This window comes from Portunus trituberculatus, chromosome 37, assembly GCF_017591435.1.
Source record: "Portunus trituberculatus isolate SZX2019 chromosome 37, ASM1759143v1, whole genome shotgun sequence".
NCBI lineage: Eukaryota > Metazoa > Arthropoda > Malacostraca > Decapoda > Portunidae > Portunus > Portunus trituberculatus.
Genome location: NC_059291.1, coordinates 28,719,114 through 28,734,012, shown reverse-complemented (window position 1 = coordinate 28,734,012; position 14,899 = coordinate 28,719,114). Strand labels below are relative to the sequence as shown.

The 14,899-nt window shown below is 36.2% G+C and overlaps 1 protein-coding gene across 4 annotated transcripts in view; it reads right to left on the bottom strand.

Annotated features, from left to right (window-relative positions):
- Positions 1–1,975: 1,975 nt before the first annotated feature.
- The window catches only part of LOC123514004 (kynurenine/alpha-aminoadipate aminotransferase, mitochondrial-like), a 34,872-nt gene continuing 21,948 nt past the window's right edge, over positions 1,976–14,899 (bottom strand). For 3 of the 4 annotated variants that reach the window (XM_045271544.1, XM_045271545.1, XM_045271546.1), the window contains exons 7-11: positions 6,678–6,857; positions 6,409–6,535; positions 2,706–2,755; positions 2,411–2,569; positions 1,976–2,172 (exon numbers count right to left, since the gene is read on the bottom strand). In XM_045271544.1, coding sequence (XP_045127479.1) covers positions 2,101–2,172; positions 2,411–2,569; positions 2,706–2,755; positions 6,409–6,535; positions 6,678–6,857 — 588 coding nt within the window. In that variant the 3' untranslated portion in view covers positions 1,976–2,100. Of the gene's footprint in view, positions 2,173–2,410; positions 2,570–2,705; positions 2,756–6,386; positions 6,536–6,677; positions 6,858–14,899 lie in introns of those variants that run through there. The other variant, XM_045271547.1, reaches the window with a different exon arrangement.

The following is a 14,899-nucleotide window of genomic DNA, read 5'->3' as shown; positions in this document are numbered from 1 at the left end:
ATGATACAATGTCCTCTAATGCATCTACAGAATGTTGAATTTAAGCATTAATATGAGTGAGTGACACAGATACTAGTGAAGAAAGGTTTGAGATCCAGTTAGGAACCCAGCCAGGCTGTTGCACAGCACACAACCATTTGAACACAGGCTGAGATAGGATGAAAAGTTACTTCATTTCAATAGACACACCACCTCACCTAGAGAGTTGAAGTTAATGGGGGATTGAAGAGGAAGGATTGATGAGTGTGATGCCATTGTTTTCATCAATTAATCTAGGCAGAACAGAGAAATTGGTGACAGAAAATTGCATAATTTACAAAAATGTCAAAAATTTACAAAAATGTCAAAAATATGTCCAGCTAAAAGGGACATTCCCTTCCTTCGAAAGTTAAGAGGAGTTACATAACAAAGAGCAAGATGAAAGTTTTGGTGTGAATTAATTTGTGAACTCATGAACTCACATGCACACTAACCATCAAACCTATGAGCATTCACTAATAATGCTATCTTGCTGTAAGTTTCTGAATTCCCAGGATAAGGGGAAAATAATTTCATTTATTTAGATAAAGAAGAGCAGTTGGAGAAATAAAAATCTGATCCTCACTGAAAACACTGTGCAAGGATCAAATGCACCACCTCACAGACAGAAAATATAACCAATTTCTTCCTCCTGCATTATAACATCGTTTTCCTTCCTTCCATCTGACCTGATCAGATAATTCTACAGAAAACTTATAGGCTACACAACACTCATACACTCACAACCACTCTCCTAACACCCATATCATTTAGATCTAACCTGCTTTAGGCAAAAACTATGCTGGAAAACAGAGCATGCTATCTTTCATATATTAATGATAAACTAATGAAAAATTCAAGCATGCTATTTTGTAGTATTCTTAAACCTACAGTACAATGAATCATAACAACACACATTGTTCTTTCATTCTCTCTCTGCATCAGCTTTCAGAATTTCTTATATCACCTACATGCTCTTGCCTCTAATTAAAAGGACACTAGATATTGATAGATTATCAAATGCAGGATATCTCCCAAGAAAAACATTAAATAATATTCTCTTGAAAGCTGCCATAATACCAAAAGGTGGTATCACTTGGAGTAGAGGTACATTAGGTGACATGTTCTTGTTTTTCTATACCACATCCAAAACATTCACATACTAAAAGGATTGTTTATACATCTTTGTCACTCTTGTCACACTTACCTCATTATAAGCCTTCATTTGCAGTAACAGTACAACATAATAACCCAGAAGGTAAAGTGTTTCATACAAAGTATCTACAAGAAAGAGTGCTCATTTTTTCATACAACATATGAGTCACTGGTTATTACTGGGAGCCAAGCACCAACCACCAAGAAATGAAGTTGAAAATATATTCTATTCTATAATTTCCCCTACATCTTAGAAATAACATGTATGTGATTGTATCTCTATTGTGCATGCAACAAACATTCATTAATTATAGTGGTGCAATGTTATTTGTAAGAAGAAATTATACAGTAGAATACCTTTTTTACTTTTTCATGGTGGTTGGTGCTTGGCCCCTTATCACAGCCAGCCATTCATGTTTTCTACCATTTTGTTTATATCCACATTTCCATGTAATTTAACCATTCTAGTGTGAAAGATGTCAAGAGTATCAAATTTGTGGATTTAAGGCAGCATTATTGAGATTCTTATGTGAAGTGGTTATGACAGGTTCTCACTTAACAGCTAATATTCATAAGCCATAAAGCAGTGGAGCTAACTGTACATACACTGAACTGTGACAAAGATGGAGTCAACTACATACACCAAATGAAGAGACAAAATATTTTGTATTTGGACTGATGCTTTAGGTCAAAATGTATCTTGCTGATTCTTAAACAAATCCAGAGTTTCAACTTGCAACTTCCACCTTAAAACCTATTATTTCTTAAAAATTACTGTTTATGAGAAGGCTACACATGTAGATATTTGTTAAAATAGTTTATTCCTGGAATCTTGATTTTTTAATACATCAAAATATAGTACTACAGCATCAATCTAATACCAGAGTGCTCTCTAAATACAACACCACAGGACACAACTCACAATGATCAATCAGAGTTGCCAACAGTCTTTTGAAGAACCATTTCTTCACGAATCAATTCAGCTAGATTTCTGCATCCCTGAAACAATTAAAGTAGATATATAAAGAATTACATACTTTCCCAAATTAACCCAACATAAGCATTTTCTTATTTATAATTGCTACCTACACTATATGTTCCATACAAGATTTTCATTTTTATACTCATAAGTTGCCTAATGTGATTAATCTCTACTTTTCCCACATTGCATAATAAAATTAGTTATGACAATCACTAGACAAAATTTCCTAGTCCATAGTAAGTGTAAGTAACCCACCTTATCCATATTCTCTGGTGACACAATAGAGAAAGCAGCCCTCATGTACTGGGAGGGTTTGGATGAGTCACACATGAATGCCTTGCCAGGAACAAGAATCACATTCTTGGTAAGGGCACGCTCCAGAATCATGTCCCATGTGTCATGGATCTTGGGCACCTTGATGTGGAAAGAAAAGATTACAATTTAATTTGTGAAATCTTATTCATAAATTTAAGTATATATATATACCTTACATAATATCATAACTCCTGAATGAATGTCACTAGCCTTTTCTAATCCTTCAAAGACTTACTTTAAGCCACAGAAACATGCCTCCTGTAGGGACTGCCCATTCACACAAATCTGAAAATCAAAGGGTGAATCAAATTAGTCTTTTGATGAGCAGAAAATACTCATGTCTCACAAATGCTTGCAAGAGAATTAGCAGAAGCTTTATGTAACTACTATCTTAAATTATACATATAAGCAGTCTGCATCAGACTCATGCTGTATTTACTATGCAGCAAATGCAAAAACATAAGAGAAAAGAATTATTAATTTTACTTGATCAAAAGAAATTCTCCATGTGAGTGTAATTAATGACTGAATAGTCAGAGTAGTGACAAGTTTGAAGAAAACAATAAAAATAACCAATGATGAATAATGTGTGCACCAGAAATCTGTTTGGAACACACTGTTGGTAACAAAGCTTTCTCTCATGAGAACAGCTGTGGCAAAAGTTCAATGGAGAGGGATAATGGAATACATGAAGCTCAGGATAAATGAGGATGGTAAATCTAACAAATTAAAGCACACAGTTGTTTACAATCTGCAAAAATCATGTGAGACTGCTTTATGTAACTTATCTACCATAATACAGCTGAAGTGATGTAGAAGAGTAGGATAGGGTGCAGAAAAGCTATTTCAAGGGTAGAGGCAGGAGAGATGAAGAACTGTAAGACCCCACACTTGGCGAATCTCAGCTTGGCGAAATTCACTTTTGGCAGTAGGGTAGTCACAGACCACCGAGTGCACACTTGGCAATTTGAATTAAAACTTAGCAGTCCCCTGGCGGCCGCACGGCAAACCATGCGGCTCCCCTGTGACGTCAGACCTCTCTCTAAACCTATCAGAACGCAGTGTGAGAGTCCCTTTCAGCCATTTTGTTTGTGCTACTCTCTGTTCTGCTAGCGTGGGAGCGAATTCTGGCGATTTATCGCCAACATGGCCTCTTTCGATGGTGGTAGCAAGGACGAAAGTGGGAGGGAAATGGGTGGAAAAACAGGAGGACAGATGAGGAAAGCATCACAAATGCTTGTTTATTGGTCTGTTTTGTACATGTGTTCTAATATGTGAAGGCAAAAGATTTTATTTCAGCTCAAAAGATAGTATTTTAGGGGTCAAAAGAGGGACTTTGGCAATGACCAAAGACTTATTGAGGCATTTTTTAAGCAATTTATATGGTATAAAGAACTCGTGTTTGGCAAAATTCGCATTTGGCGGTAGTTTTGCCAGACTAATTAATTCACCCAGTGCGGGGCCTTACTGTATTAATCTTAAGTGATTTGATTCCGACAAATGTACAGGAGAAGATATTGAAATTGACTATGGACATTCAGATATGCTGCCATTACAAGTATATTTTCTGGTGTGATCTGAGTGAGTGTAATGATATGTGATGATAAAAACTGGGCAGTGAAGGAGGATAATGTCCATTAAAAAGCAAAGCTAAGAACACAGATTATGAAATGAAGCTGAGGATAACCACTGAGTGTACTGGTCTGCTGACATGGAATAAACTATCAAGATGGGTAGAAATCTCAGAACATGGTACCTCTTATCAAATTAGTTATGTAGATGATAAACCAAGCATGTATGAAGCCTTTCCAAATGATAATGGTGATGATCTAGCAGACAGGATGGGACTACATATAACTTATTAGATCAAAATTATTAAAAACCACACAACCTAAAAAATCACTCAATTCCCGACGTCGGAAAGTGCTGAAAAGCTGCCAGATTCGCCAGATAACTTAATTTAGCACATTCAACTCGGTATGCCGGAAAAAAAATTTACGTCATTTATGTGCTATCAAACTAAGTAATTAATTATTAAGAACATCTCTAATCAGCTTCACCAAGCACAGAGAACGTAATATGGCAAAACGAGCCAAAAATGCTTGGTTCATGGTCTCAGTTTTGGGACACTTCATCACCTTGAGTGAATTACATTATTTTCAGTAAGCAAGCACATTTCATTGGTTCAAGTTAATTAATTAGCAATCAAATCCAGAAAATGTGACCAATATCAAATAAACACGATGTTTTGATGCAAAATCGTTATATGACTTCAGTGAAAGATTGTCCGTTCTGTATGTAAACAACAAGCAGGTTTCTATCTGCCCCCCGCCGGTTATAGGCAAACAGTTCAGGATCTGGATGCGATGCTGACAGTCCTTTGCACCAATCTATGAAGTGCTTTGAGTAGATAGCATAGTCCTTGGTAACTCTCCACGTCGGGCCTCGTTTACATCGTGTCTCCCATAATCTTCTTCAAGCCGCATCTTTCTTCCTGGGAAACACAGTCCATCCTTTCAAACCTTGGTTTTTCTTTTTTGATATAGAATTGCAGTCAGCTACAGCACATGTATAAACCGGCATTCTGTTCCAGCTCTAAGAACACTCCACACTAGGGTGACCAGATTTCTGAGACAAATTCCGGGGACATTTTCAGTTCAGGGAGGTAAAAACATGTAGTGTTTTTGCAATGGAAAAACTAAAACGGGGACACTATCCGTACCATTCCTAAACCAGCAATCAAAAGTTTCTCTTGCCTTATTTACCCAAGTTGCAAAGAAAAAAATCTCTACCTGATGAAATATCTGAGATCATGAACACCCATTAGCTGTTAAAATGTGTCCGCCATACACTTCACCGTCTTCACGGAAACTAAGGCCTTCTCCTTATTCTTGACATTCTAAAAGAGTAATGACAAAAGGACATAATTATCATAATCAAATATTTTTTAACACATCGTGATCTTTCAGTTACAGAAAACTGGGGACAGCAGTAGCTGGGGACAGGTCACTGAAATCAGGGACTGTCCCCAGAAACCAGGGACGTCTGGTAACCCTACTCCACACGAGCTTCCAAACAACCGCGGGCCGCAAAGTTGTTTTGGTGTTTTTGAGAGGACTCGGTGTTCCCGAGTTCAGTTAAGTCTTTTTGGTTTGATATGCCTTCAGCCGCAAAAATGTTGCTCTACCAAGATTATTACAGAATATATATATATATATATATATATATATATATATATATATATATATATATATATATATATATATATATATATATATTTATTTATTAATTTTTTATTTATTTTTTTTTTTTTTTTATACCATGTGGGCTTTTCACGGGAATTTATGTGCTAAAGAGGATACTTTTTTGGGTACCTCCTATCTCAAAGCCCACCCGCTAGGAAACCGTTGCCCCGAGTGAGGAAGCTCAACCTACAATCAGACCATGGACAGGATTCGAACCCGTGCGCTTGGAGACCTCTAGGATCCCAAAGCACGCATGGTTCCACTGTACCACGGCGGCCCTTTGTAATATTTAGAGGAGAAACAGTGCTCTCTGTTGAACTATATGAAAAAATGTTTCAAACCAAATATGTAGTTGAGACTAGTAAAAAATGCGAGAGCATTGAAACCGTGACTGAGTATTAAGCATATAATAACAGTTTTGTCGAGTGTGTATTACCAGATCATATGGATAATGTTAGGATAAACACTTGGAATTAATGTTTTGCAGTACAAAGACTCAATACCTCAAGATTTATTATGATATGAATTTTAGAATGTGTGTCTCTTGTGAGCTGGCTGGCTGTATACCGAGTCGTATATTAAAACAGCCAGCCATCAATAGCAACCCAAGAATATCCGACGTCAGGAACTTATTTCTCTTGTTAATTTTGAAGTGAAATTCAATGACATACAGGGCAGTCAACAAATCTTGACCTGAGAGATGTTTTTCAGCAGCTTCCATCATAGCATTCCTCTGCTCAAGGTAGAAGGCCTGTACTGCCTCTGTGTGTTTGAAGAAACCTTCTTCACCCCACAGTTCAAGCAGCTCACTCACCAATACCTGAATGAGAAGGAATATACAATGAAATTTTGATATAAATGGTTTTGGTTTTATCAAGACAAAGGTGAACCATTGGCTTCCCCTAATTATTTTTCTCTCATGGGAAGAATACTGCACGAAAATTAATTATCCTTTGTTTTACCTGGGACATGGCAGGGGCATGAAGAAGAGACACCTGAGCATGCAGAAGAATTCTTTCCACAAGTGGCTTGGGTCCTGTCACGTAACCAACACGAATGCCAGAGCTCAAGATCTTGGAAAATGAATCAAATCTGATCACCCGGCAATCAACATCCATACTCAGGAAGCTCGGAGGAAAGTTCTGTTGGTGAAATTATCTTTTACTATACAATCTCATCATACTAAGTAAATAAAGTATGTGTGCATGTATGTGTGTTTACCCAGTTATGCATTACAGGGTTCAAAAAAGGCTCAATGACCTGTCTCCATATCTACATTTATCTAACTTTTCCTTAAATTTATGCTCACTTTCTGCTGCTGCAATCTCTTTACTCAGTCTGTTCCAAATGTCCACCACCCTATGCGGAAAACTAAACTTTCTAATATTCCTCAAACACTGACTTTTCATGATCTTGGAATGTCCTCTTGTCCATCTATCTCCATCCTCCATCAGTAATACCAGGTCTTGTCTATCTTTTCCATATGGTTTACTAACTTATACATCATTATTAGATCTTCTCTCTCTCTCCTGTCTATCTTTCAAAGTTGGCAGTTCCATTTCCCTCAGTATTTCTTCATTGGGGAAGATCCTTTATTTCTGGCACCATCCTTGTAGTGGTCCTTTTGATTCTTTCCAGTTTCCTGATGTCTTTCTTCATGTATGGTGACCACACCACTGCTGCATATTCTAGTCTAGGTGTTATTTTAGTGGTTATAATCTATTTCATCATACTTTTACTCACGTAGTTTAACGCCACCGTGATATTTGTTGGTGTCTTGTTTGTTGAAGCAAATAACTCATTTATATAAATGTGTTTTTCTGGTGTGTGTGTGTGTGTGTGTGTGTGTGTGTGTGTGTGTGTGTGTGTGTGTGTGTGTATTTACCAATAGTTGTATTTACCTAGTTGTAGTTTTACAGGGCCTGGGCTTTATGCTCGTGTGGCCCTGTCTCCATATCTACACTTATCCAATCTTACTTTAAAAGTATGCACACTCATTGCAGACACTACTTCATTTAAACTGTTCCATGTCTCAATACATCTCTGCGGGAAACTATATTTTTTAATATCTCTCAGACATCTTCCTTTTCTCAGCTTTTTCCTATGCGATCTTGTGCTTTGGATGTCATATTCTTCTCTCAGGATCAGTTTCTCATTATCCACTTGGTCCATTCTGTTGATCAATTTATAAACTTGTCTCCAATTTCCTTATGTGTTTCTTTTTATAAGGGGTCCACACAACTCCTGCATATTCCAACCTGGGTCTTATTATAGTACTTATCAATTTCTTCATCATTTCTTTGTCCATGTAGTGAAATGCTACTCCAATATTCCTTAGCAAATTATATGTTTCTCTAAAAATTCTATCAATATGGCTTACTGGTTGATTGTTTTCTAACATCGTCATTCCCAAGTCCTTTTCCTTTTTAACTTTCTCCAATTCTACTCCATCTCCCATCTTATAGATTCCCACAGGTCATCTTTCACTCTTTCCCATTTCCATGACATGGCTTTTGTTCACATTGAATTGCATTTCCCACTTTTTATTCCATTCCCAGATCTTATTTAGGTCTTCTTGCAGTATTTCACAATCCTCTTTTTGCTTTATAACTCTGCACAGTTTTGTATCATCTGCAAACAGATTTATGTAGCTGTTCACTCCTTCTGGCATGTCATTAATATAAGTGAGGAAAAGTATTGGTGCCAATACTGACCCCTGTGGCACTCAGCTTTCTACTGCTCTCCATTTGGACTTCATATCTTTAACTACTGTCCTTATTTCTCTCCTCCTCAAATAATTTTCTATCCATCTCAATGTGCTTCCTTTTAAGCCACCCTTCTCCTCTAACTTCCATAGTAATCTTGCATGTGGCACTTTGTCAAACGTCTTTTTTAAATCCAAATAAATACAGTCAACCCATCCCTCTCTCTATTGTACTCTATCAACTATTCTAGAATAGAAACTCAATAAATTTGTTACACAAGACCGTCTTTTTCTAAAAACCAAATTGGCTATTTGATATTAACTTCTTGTCTTCAAGGAATTTGATCCATTGTTTCTTTATTATTCTTTCACACATCTTGTATATTACACTAGTTAGTGATACCAGTCTGTAATTTAAAGGTTCTTCCTTCCTTCCACTCTTATATATGGGAACCACCTCAGCTCTTTTCCATTCTACTGGTACTGTTCCATTTTCTATTGAGCATTTTATGATGTTGTATATAGGACTTGCTAGTTCTTCCCTACATTCTTTCAGTATTCTGCCTGAGACTTCATCTGGTCCCATTGCCTTCTCTTCATCCAGTTCCTTCATTAACTCTTTTATTTCAAGCTTGGTTACTTTAATCTCTTTCATATAGATTGTCTCTATTACCCTGTGGCCTTTCAAATTTGGATTCCTTAGTAAAGACCTCCTGAAATTTTTATTTAATAGTTCTGCCATACTTTTTGGGTCTTCCACCATCCTTTCTCTCCTTTTAACCTTTCTATTGTTTCTTTTGCCTAATTTTTCCATTTATGAATCTATAGAACAATTTTGGTTGCTCCTTATATTTTTCGACAATGTCCTTTTCGAAGTTCTTTTCCTCTTCCTTCCTCACCTTAACATATTCATTTCTCGCTGCCTTGAAGTTTTCCTTATTTTCTGGATTTCTATTTCTCTTCCACCTTTTCCATGTTCCATCTCTTTTCTCCTTTGCCCTAGCACACCTTGCATTAAACCAATCTTTCTTTCCTTCTTCTTTAGGTCTATATTTCGGGACATATTCCCTGACTCCTGTTTAGTATATTTCCAAAAATAAGTTATACTTCTCTTGCATTGTCTCTGAGTTTTCCGTCTCCTCCCAGTCTATGTTTTAAAATAGTTCTTGAGATTCTCAATATCAGCCTTTCTGTAATTTAATCGGTCTCCTTTGTATGAATCGTCTCTATCTTCCTATCCCTCTTCTATATCGATTTCTAATATTGCATGGTCACTCTTTCCCAATGGGCACTTATATCTTATATCATCGTTCATTTGTATATCCCTTGTAAAAACTAGGTCCAATCTCATCAGCTCATCGTTTCCTCTGAATCTTGTGTTTTCTTTTACTCTTTGGACCATCATATTATCTATCATTAGATTCAGGAATCTGTCTCCCCAGGCTTCTTCCCCCATACCACTTTCATAATTTTCCCAGTCCACCTCCTTACAGTTGAAATCTCCTACTAATATCACTTTTCTCCTTTCTTTAACGATTCTCATTAGACTCCTTATTGTGTCATCTATCATGTCTTTATATTCTTGATTGTTCCATGAATTTGTTTTTGGTGGCACATGTTACAATGATTGTTAACTCTTTTTTATTAATATGCATCTTAATATACAATACTTCTGCTTTTCCTTCCCCACATTCCACTTGGTTTATCATTATCTCCTTCCTTAACATAATCATGACTCCTCCTCCTCCTTTACCCACTCTGTCTCTTCTCCATACATTATATCTATTATCCAAGTCTATTTTGATTGCCTTATTTAGTTTTGTTTCAGCCAGGCATACAATATCTGGATTTTCTTTCTTTATGTAATCTCTTAATTCTAGTTTACTTGATTAAACCCTGTCTATGTTCGTATACATCATTTTTAGTTTTTTGCCTTTATCATTTTTAGTTAAACTTGTTCCACTTTTTCTCTTCCTTCTCGTTTATATACCATTTCCTTATCCTGTCTCCTAGAATTCTCCAAAAAATGCCTCTTCTCCTCTTCTGACCTTTCATTATTCTTTTCCTTACTGCTGCTGCCAGTTCATTGTATCTCTTCCTTTCTTCCTCATTTCTATTTTTCTTTATATAGATATCCTTGCAGCCTTCTGTTTCTCTAAGTTTTGTTGTTCTATATAATATTTCTTCTGTTGCTGCTTGTGATTTTAGTAGTATTTTAATTGGTCTTGTTTTTCCTTCTTGATATGGTCCCATTCTGTTTATTTCTTCTACTTCCTCTTCCAAGTTCTGCCTATCTTCGTCGTTTAGATTCTTCAGTAGGTCTTTGACTGATTTCATTTCTTCTTTCTCTCTTTTTGGTCTATATTTTAATTTCTTTTCTTTTATTCCAAATACAACTACACTCTTCTTTTTTTCTGCAATTTCTCTAACTAAATTTTCTTTTGTCTTGAGGACTCCTATCATTTTGCTGTCATATTTTCTTCTTTTTCTTTAAGTTGTTCTTGAATCACCTCCTGAAAATCAGCCTTATCTTTCTGAAAATCAGTCTTATCTTTCTTATCTTGGACTCTCCATGCTTGTACTTCTTTTTTAATCACGTTCTGTACTCTTTCCTATTCCTTGTTTACTAGATCTTTCAGCTTCTCTTTTTCTTTCTCGGCTTTACCGAGTCCTTCTTCCATCTACTTTTTGTAGTTAGCTACTTCCTTTTTAAGTTCTTCGTTTTCTGCTCTTAGCCTAGCTTCGTTTTCTTCCACTTTTTTTTATCCTTTCTCTCAGTCTTATAAACTCTTTATCCTGTTCTTCATTCACTTTCATTTCCATATTCTCCTTTATCAATTTACCTAGTTTATATTCAATATTTAATACTCTCTTAAGTAGTGAAGTAGTCGTCCATTCCATTTATCAATTTATAAACTTGTATGAGATCCCCTCCCTCCCTTCTCTGCTCCAATGTTGGAAGATCCATAGCTTTTAGTCTCTCCTCATATGTCATCCCTTTAAATTCTGGAACCATTCTTGTAGCCATTTTTTGCAGTCTCTCCAATTTTCTTATGTGTTTCTTTTTATGGGGGGTCCACACAACTCCTGCATATTCCAATCTAGGTCATATTTTAGTACTTATCAATTTCTTCATCATTTCTTTGTCCATATAGTGAAATGCTAACTCAATATTCCTTAGCAAATTATACGTCTCTCTAAAAATTCTACCAATATGGCTTACCGGTTGATTGTTTTATTCCACTGTCACTCCCAAGTTCTTTTCCTTTTTTACTTTTTTCTAGTTCTACTCCATCTCCCATCTTATAAATTCCCACTGGTCATCTTTCACTTTTTCCCATTTCCATGACATGGCTTTTATCTAACATAACATAACATAAATAATAGGATAACAAAGGGCCACCAGGGTCCATCTAGGTTATCCTGTATCAGTCGCACAGCGACCTCGTCATCAGTACTTAAAGATACACTTACAAGTACACAATACATTATATACTAATTCTAAATATTTGGCCCATTAACAGGGCTAAGTCCTGCAGCGAAATCCTCTACAATTTGTGGTCCCCATACATGGGGATCATGTCTTGTTTAACTATAGTAAATTTCTTATAAAAACTATCATGCAGCGCTATACATAATTATAAATCTAATAAATTTAAGTGCTTATCTAATCTGTTTTTAAACATTGTCAAACTAGTGCTATTTACAACCGTCTCTGGCAATGCATTCCAGAAGTCTACCACCCTATGACTAAAGAAATATTTTCTTATATCTAACCTGCAGCCTTGCTTTCTAATCTTCCTGCCATGATTTCTAGTTCTACTTCCTCCTCTAAGGTAAAGAAAGATCTCACATCTATGTAGTTTGTATCTGAGAACATTTTAAATAACTCTATCATATCCTCTTATACATCTCCTCTCAAATGAAAACATGTTTAATGCCTTTAATCTATCTCTATACTCCAGGCGCTTCAAAGCTGGTATCATCCTAGTTGCTCTTCTCTGAACTGCTTCTAACATGTTGATATCCTGCCTATAGTGGGGTGACCAGGCCTGTATGCAATACTCTAAATGGGGCCTAACATAGGAATTATATAAGCTACGCACCACTTCCTTACTTTTATAACTAACATTTCTATTTATAAAACCCAGGATCCTATTTGCCCTATTTCTTGCTTCTAAACATTGCTTTGAAAATTTCATAGTCCTGTCTATCACTACTCCTAAATCCTTTCCTTCCTCTACTGCCTCTAGCCAACATCCCTCCATCTCATAGTTAAAGTTTGTGTTGTCTTTACCTAAATGCATAACCTGACACTTTTAAAATTAAACTCCATCTGCCACCTGTCTGCCCATGCTATCAGCCTGTCCAGGTCTCGTTGTATTCTGTAATTGTCCTTTTCACCCTGTACTGCACATGCTATCTTAGTATCATCTGCAAACTTTGATACTTTGCTACTAATTCCTATATCTAAATCGTTAATGTACACCAAGAAAAGAAGAGGTCCTAGCACTGATCCTTGGGGTACTCCACTAACCACTTCCTTCCACTCAGACATTGCCCCATTTAATACTACTCTCTGTTTCCTATCAGAAAGCCATTCACTAATCCAATCAACTAACCTACCCCCTATCCCATGTAGTCTCAATTTGTACACTAGCCTTCTATGCAGTACCTTATCAAATGCCTTGCTAAAATCTAGATATATAACATCTATGCTATTTCCATTATCTAACTCCTTGGTAATATATTCTAAGATATCAAGCAAATTTGTAAGACAAGACGTCCCTGACCTAAAGCCATATTGGGTATCTCTAATTAATCTATTCTCATTTAAATGCTCCCAAATACTACCCTTAATGATTTTCTCTAGTATCTTACATACTATACTAGTTAAACTGATCGGTCTATAATTATTCGCATCATCCTTCCTAACTTTTTTAAATATTGGAATAACATTAGCTAACTTCCAGTCCTGTGGTATCTCAGCAAACCTAAGTGATCTTTCAAAGATTAACTTAAGTGCTTCAGAAATACTGTCTACACCCTCCCTAAGTACTCTGGCATGTAGCTCATCAGGACCACTAGCTTTCCTATCGTCTAGTTCAAGAATAAATTTCCTAATAATTCCCAGTTTTATATCAATATTTTCTAAAGCTCTTAAAGTACTCGTCGCACTGTTTGTAACAGGATTTCCTATTCTTTCGCTAGTAAATACTGAAGAAAATTGTTCATTCAATAATTCTACTATGTCTTCATTTTGATCCACTACTACACCATCTTTTCTGAGTGGTCCAATCCTATCCTTATTTCTTTTATCACTGACCTTGTAATAACTATATAATTTTTGGGATCTTTACTCCCAGCTCTAGCTAGTTTTATCTCTGCCTGCCTTTTACTTTTTTATAACCTTACTCAAATCATCTCTGACCTGTCTGTACCTAATCAAATCTACATCTTCCCACTTTTCTGCAACTCTCTGTATGCCCTCTTCTTCTCTCTGATCTGGCTACCTATCTCATGAGTCCACCATAATGGCTTCCTGTTTCTCTGCCTTATATCTTTGTAAGGGATACACTGCATCACTATACCCTTTACTACAAACTTAAAAATATCCCACATCTCCTGTGCAGTTTTATTTCCAAAACTATCTTCCCAGTTTACCTCTCCTAATAACTGACGTAACCTACCATAATTGCCTTTCTGATAGTTTGGGACTCTAGTCTTATTCACTATATTATCCCTACTGGAATTAATGATAAATCTAATTATATGATGGTCACTGTTTGCTAAAGTCTCTCCTACCTCAACTTCCTTTAAACCACCTAGTAGGTATTTGTTAGTACTATGTCTAAAACCTTCCTCCCCCTAGTAGGTTTATCTACCATCTGCACTAAATAGTTATCCTGAAAACTTTCCATAAACTTATTTCACTAGCATCTCCTACCATCCTCTCCCAGTTTACTGACTTAAGACTAAAATCCCCTAAGATAATTGTCTGACTAGTACACCCCCTATTTATCTCATCTACCATAAGGTTGTCTACCTCTGCTGACTGGTTAGATGGTCTATAAAAAGCTCCTACTCTAATAACCTTACTTTTGTTTACTTTAACATACAGCCGTAAGGACTCTACTCTGTTATCTACCTTAATACCATTAACCTGACTGGAAATGAAGGATTTTTTTTACATAAATAACTACTCCTCCACCTATCCTACCAATTCTCTGGTGTAAATACATAATGTATCCATCTACTTCATATTCTTTCCTATTTTCCCTAAACTTTTCCTCATTTACCCATGCCTCTGTGACACATACAACATCTAAGTCCTCCTCAACTATATAACTAGATAACTTGTCCTTCTTGTTCCTAAGACTACTGGCATTTACATAAAAACATTTAAGTCCAGCTACCTTCCTAGATGCTGTCTCCTTATTTGGAATCCTAATCTTATTCTCTCCTATTTGCACATGGAAA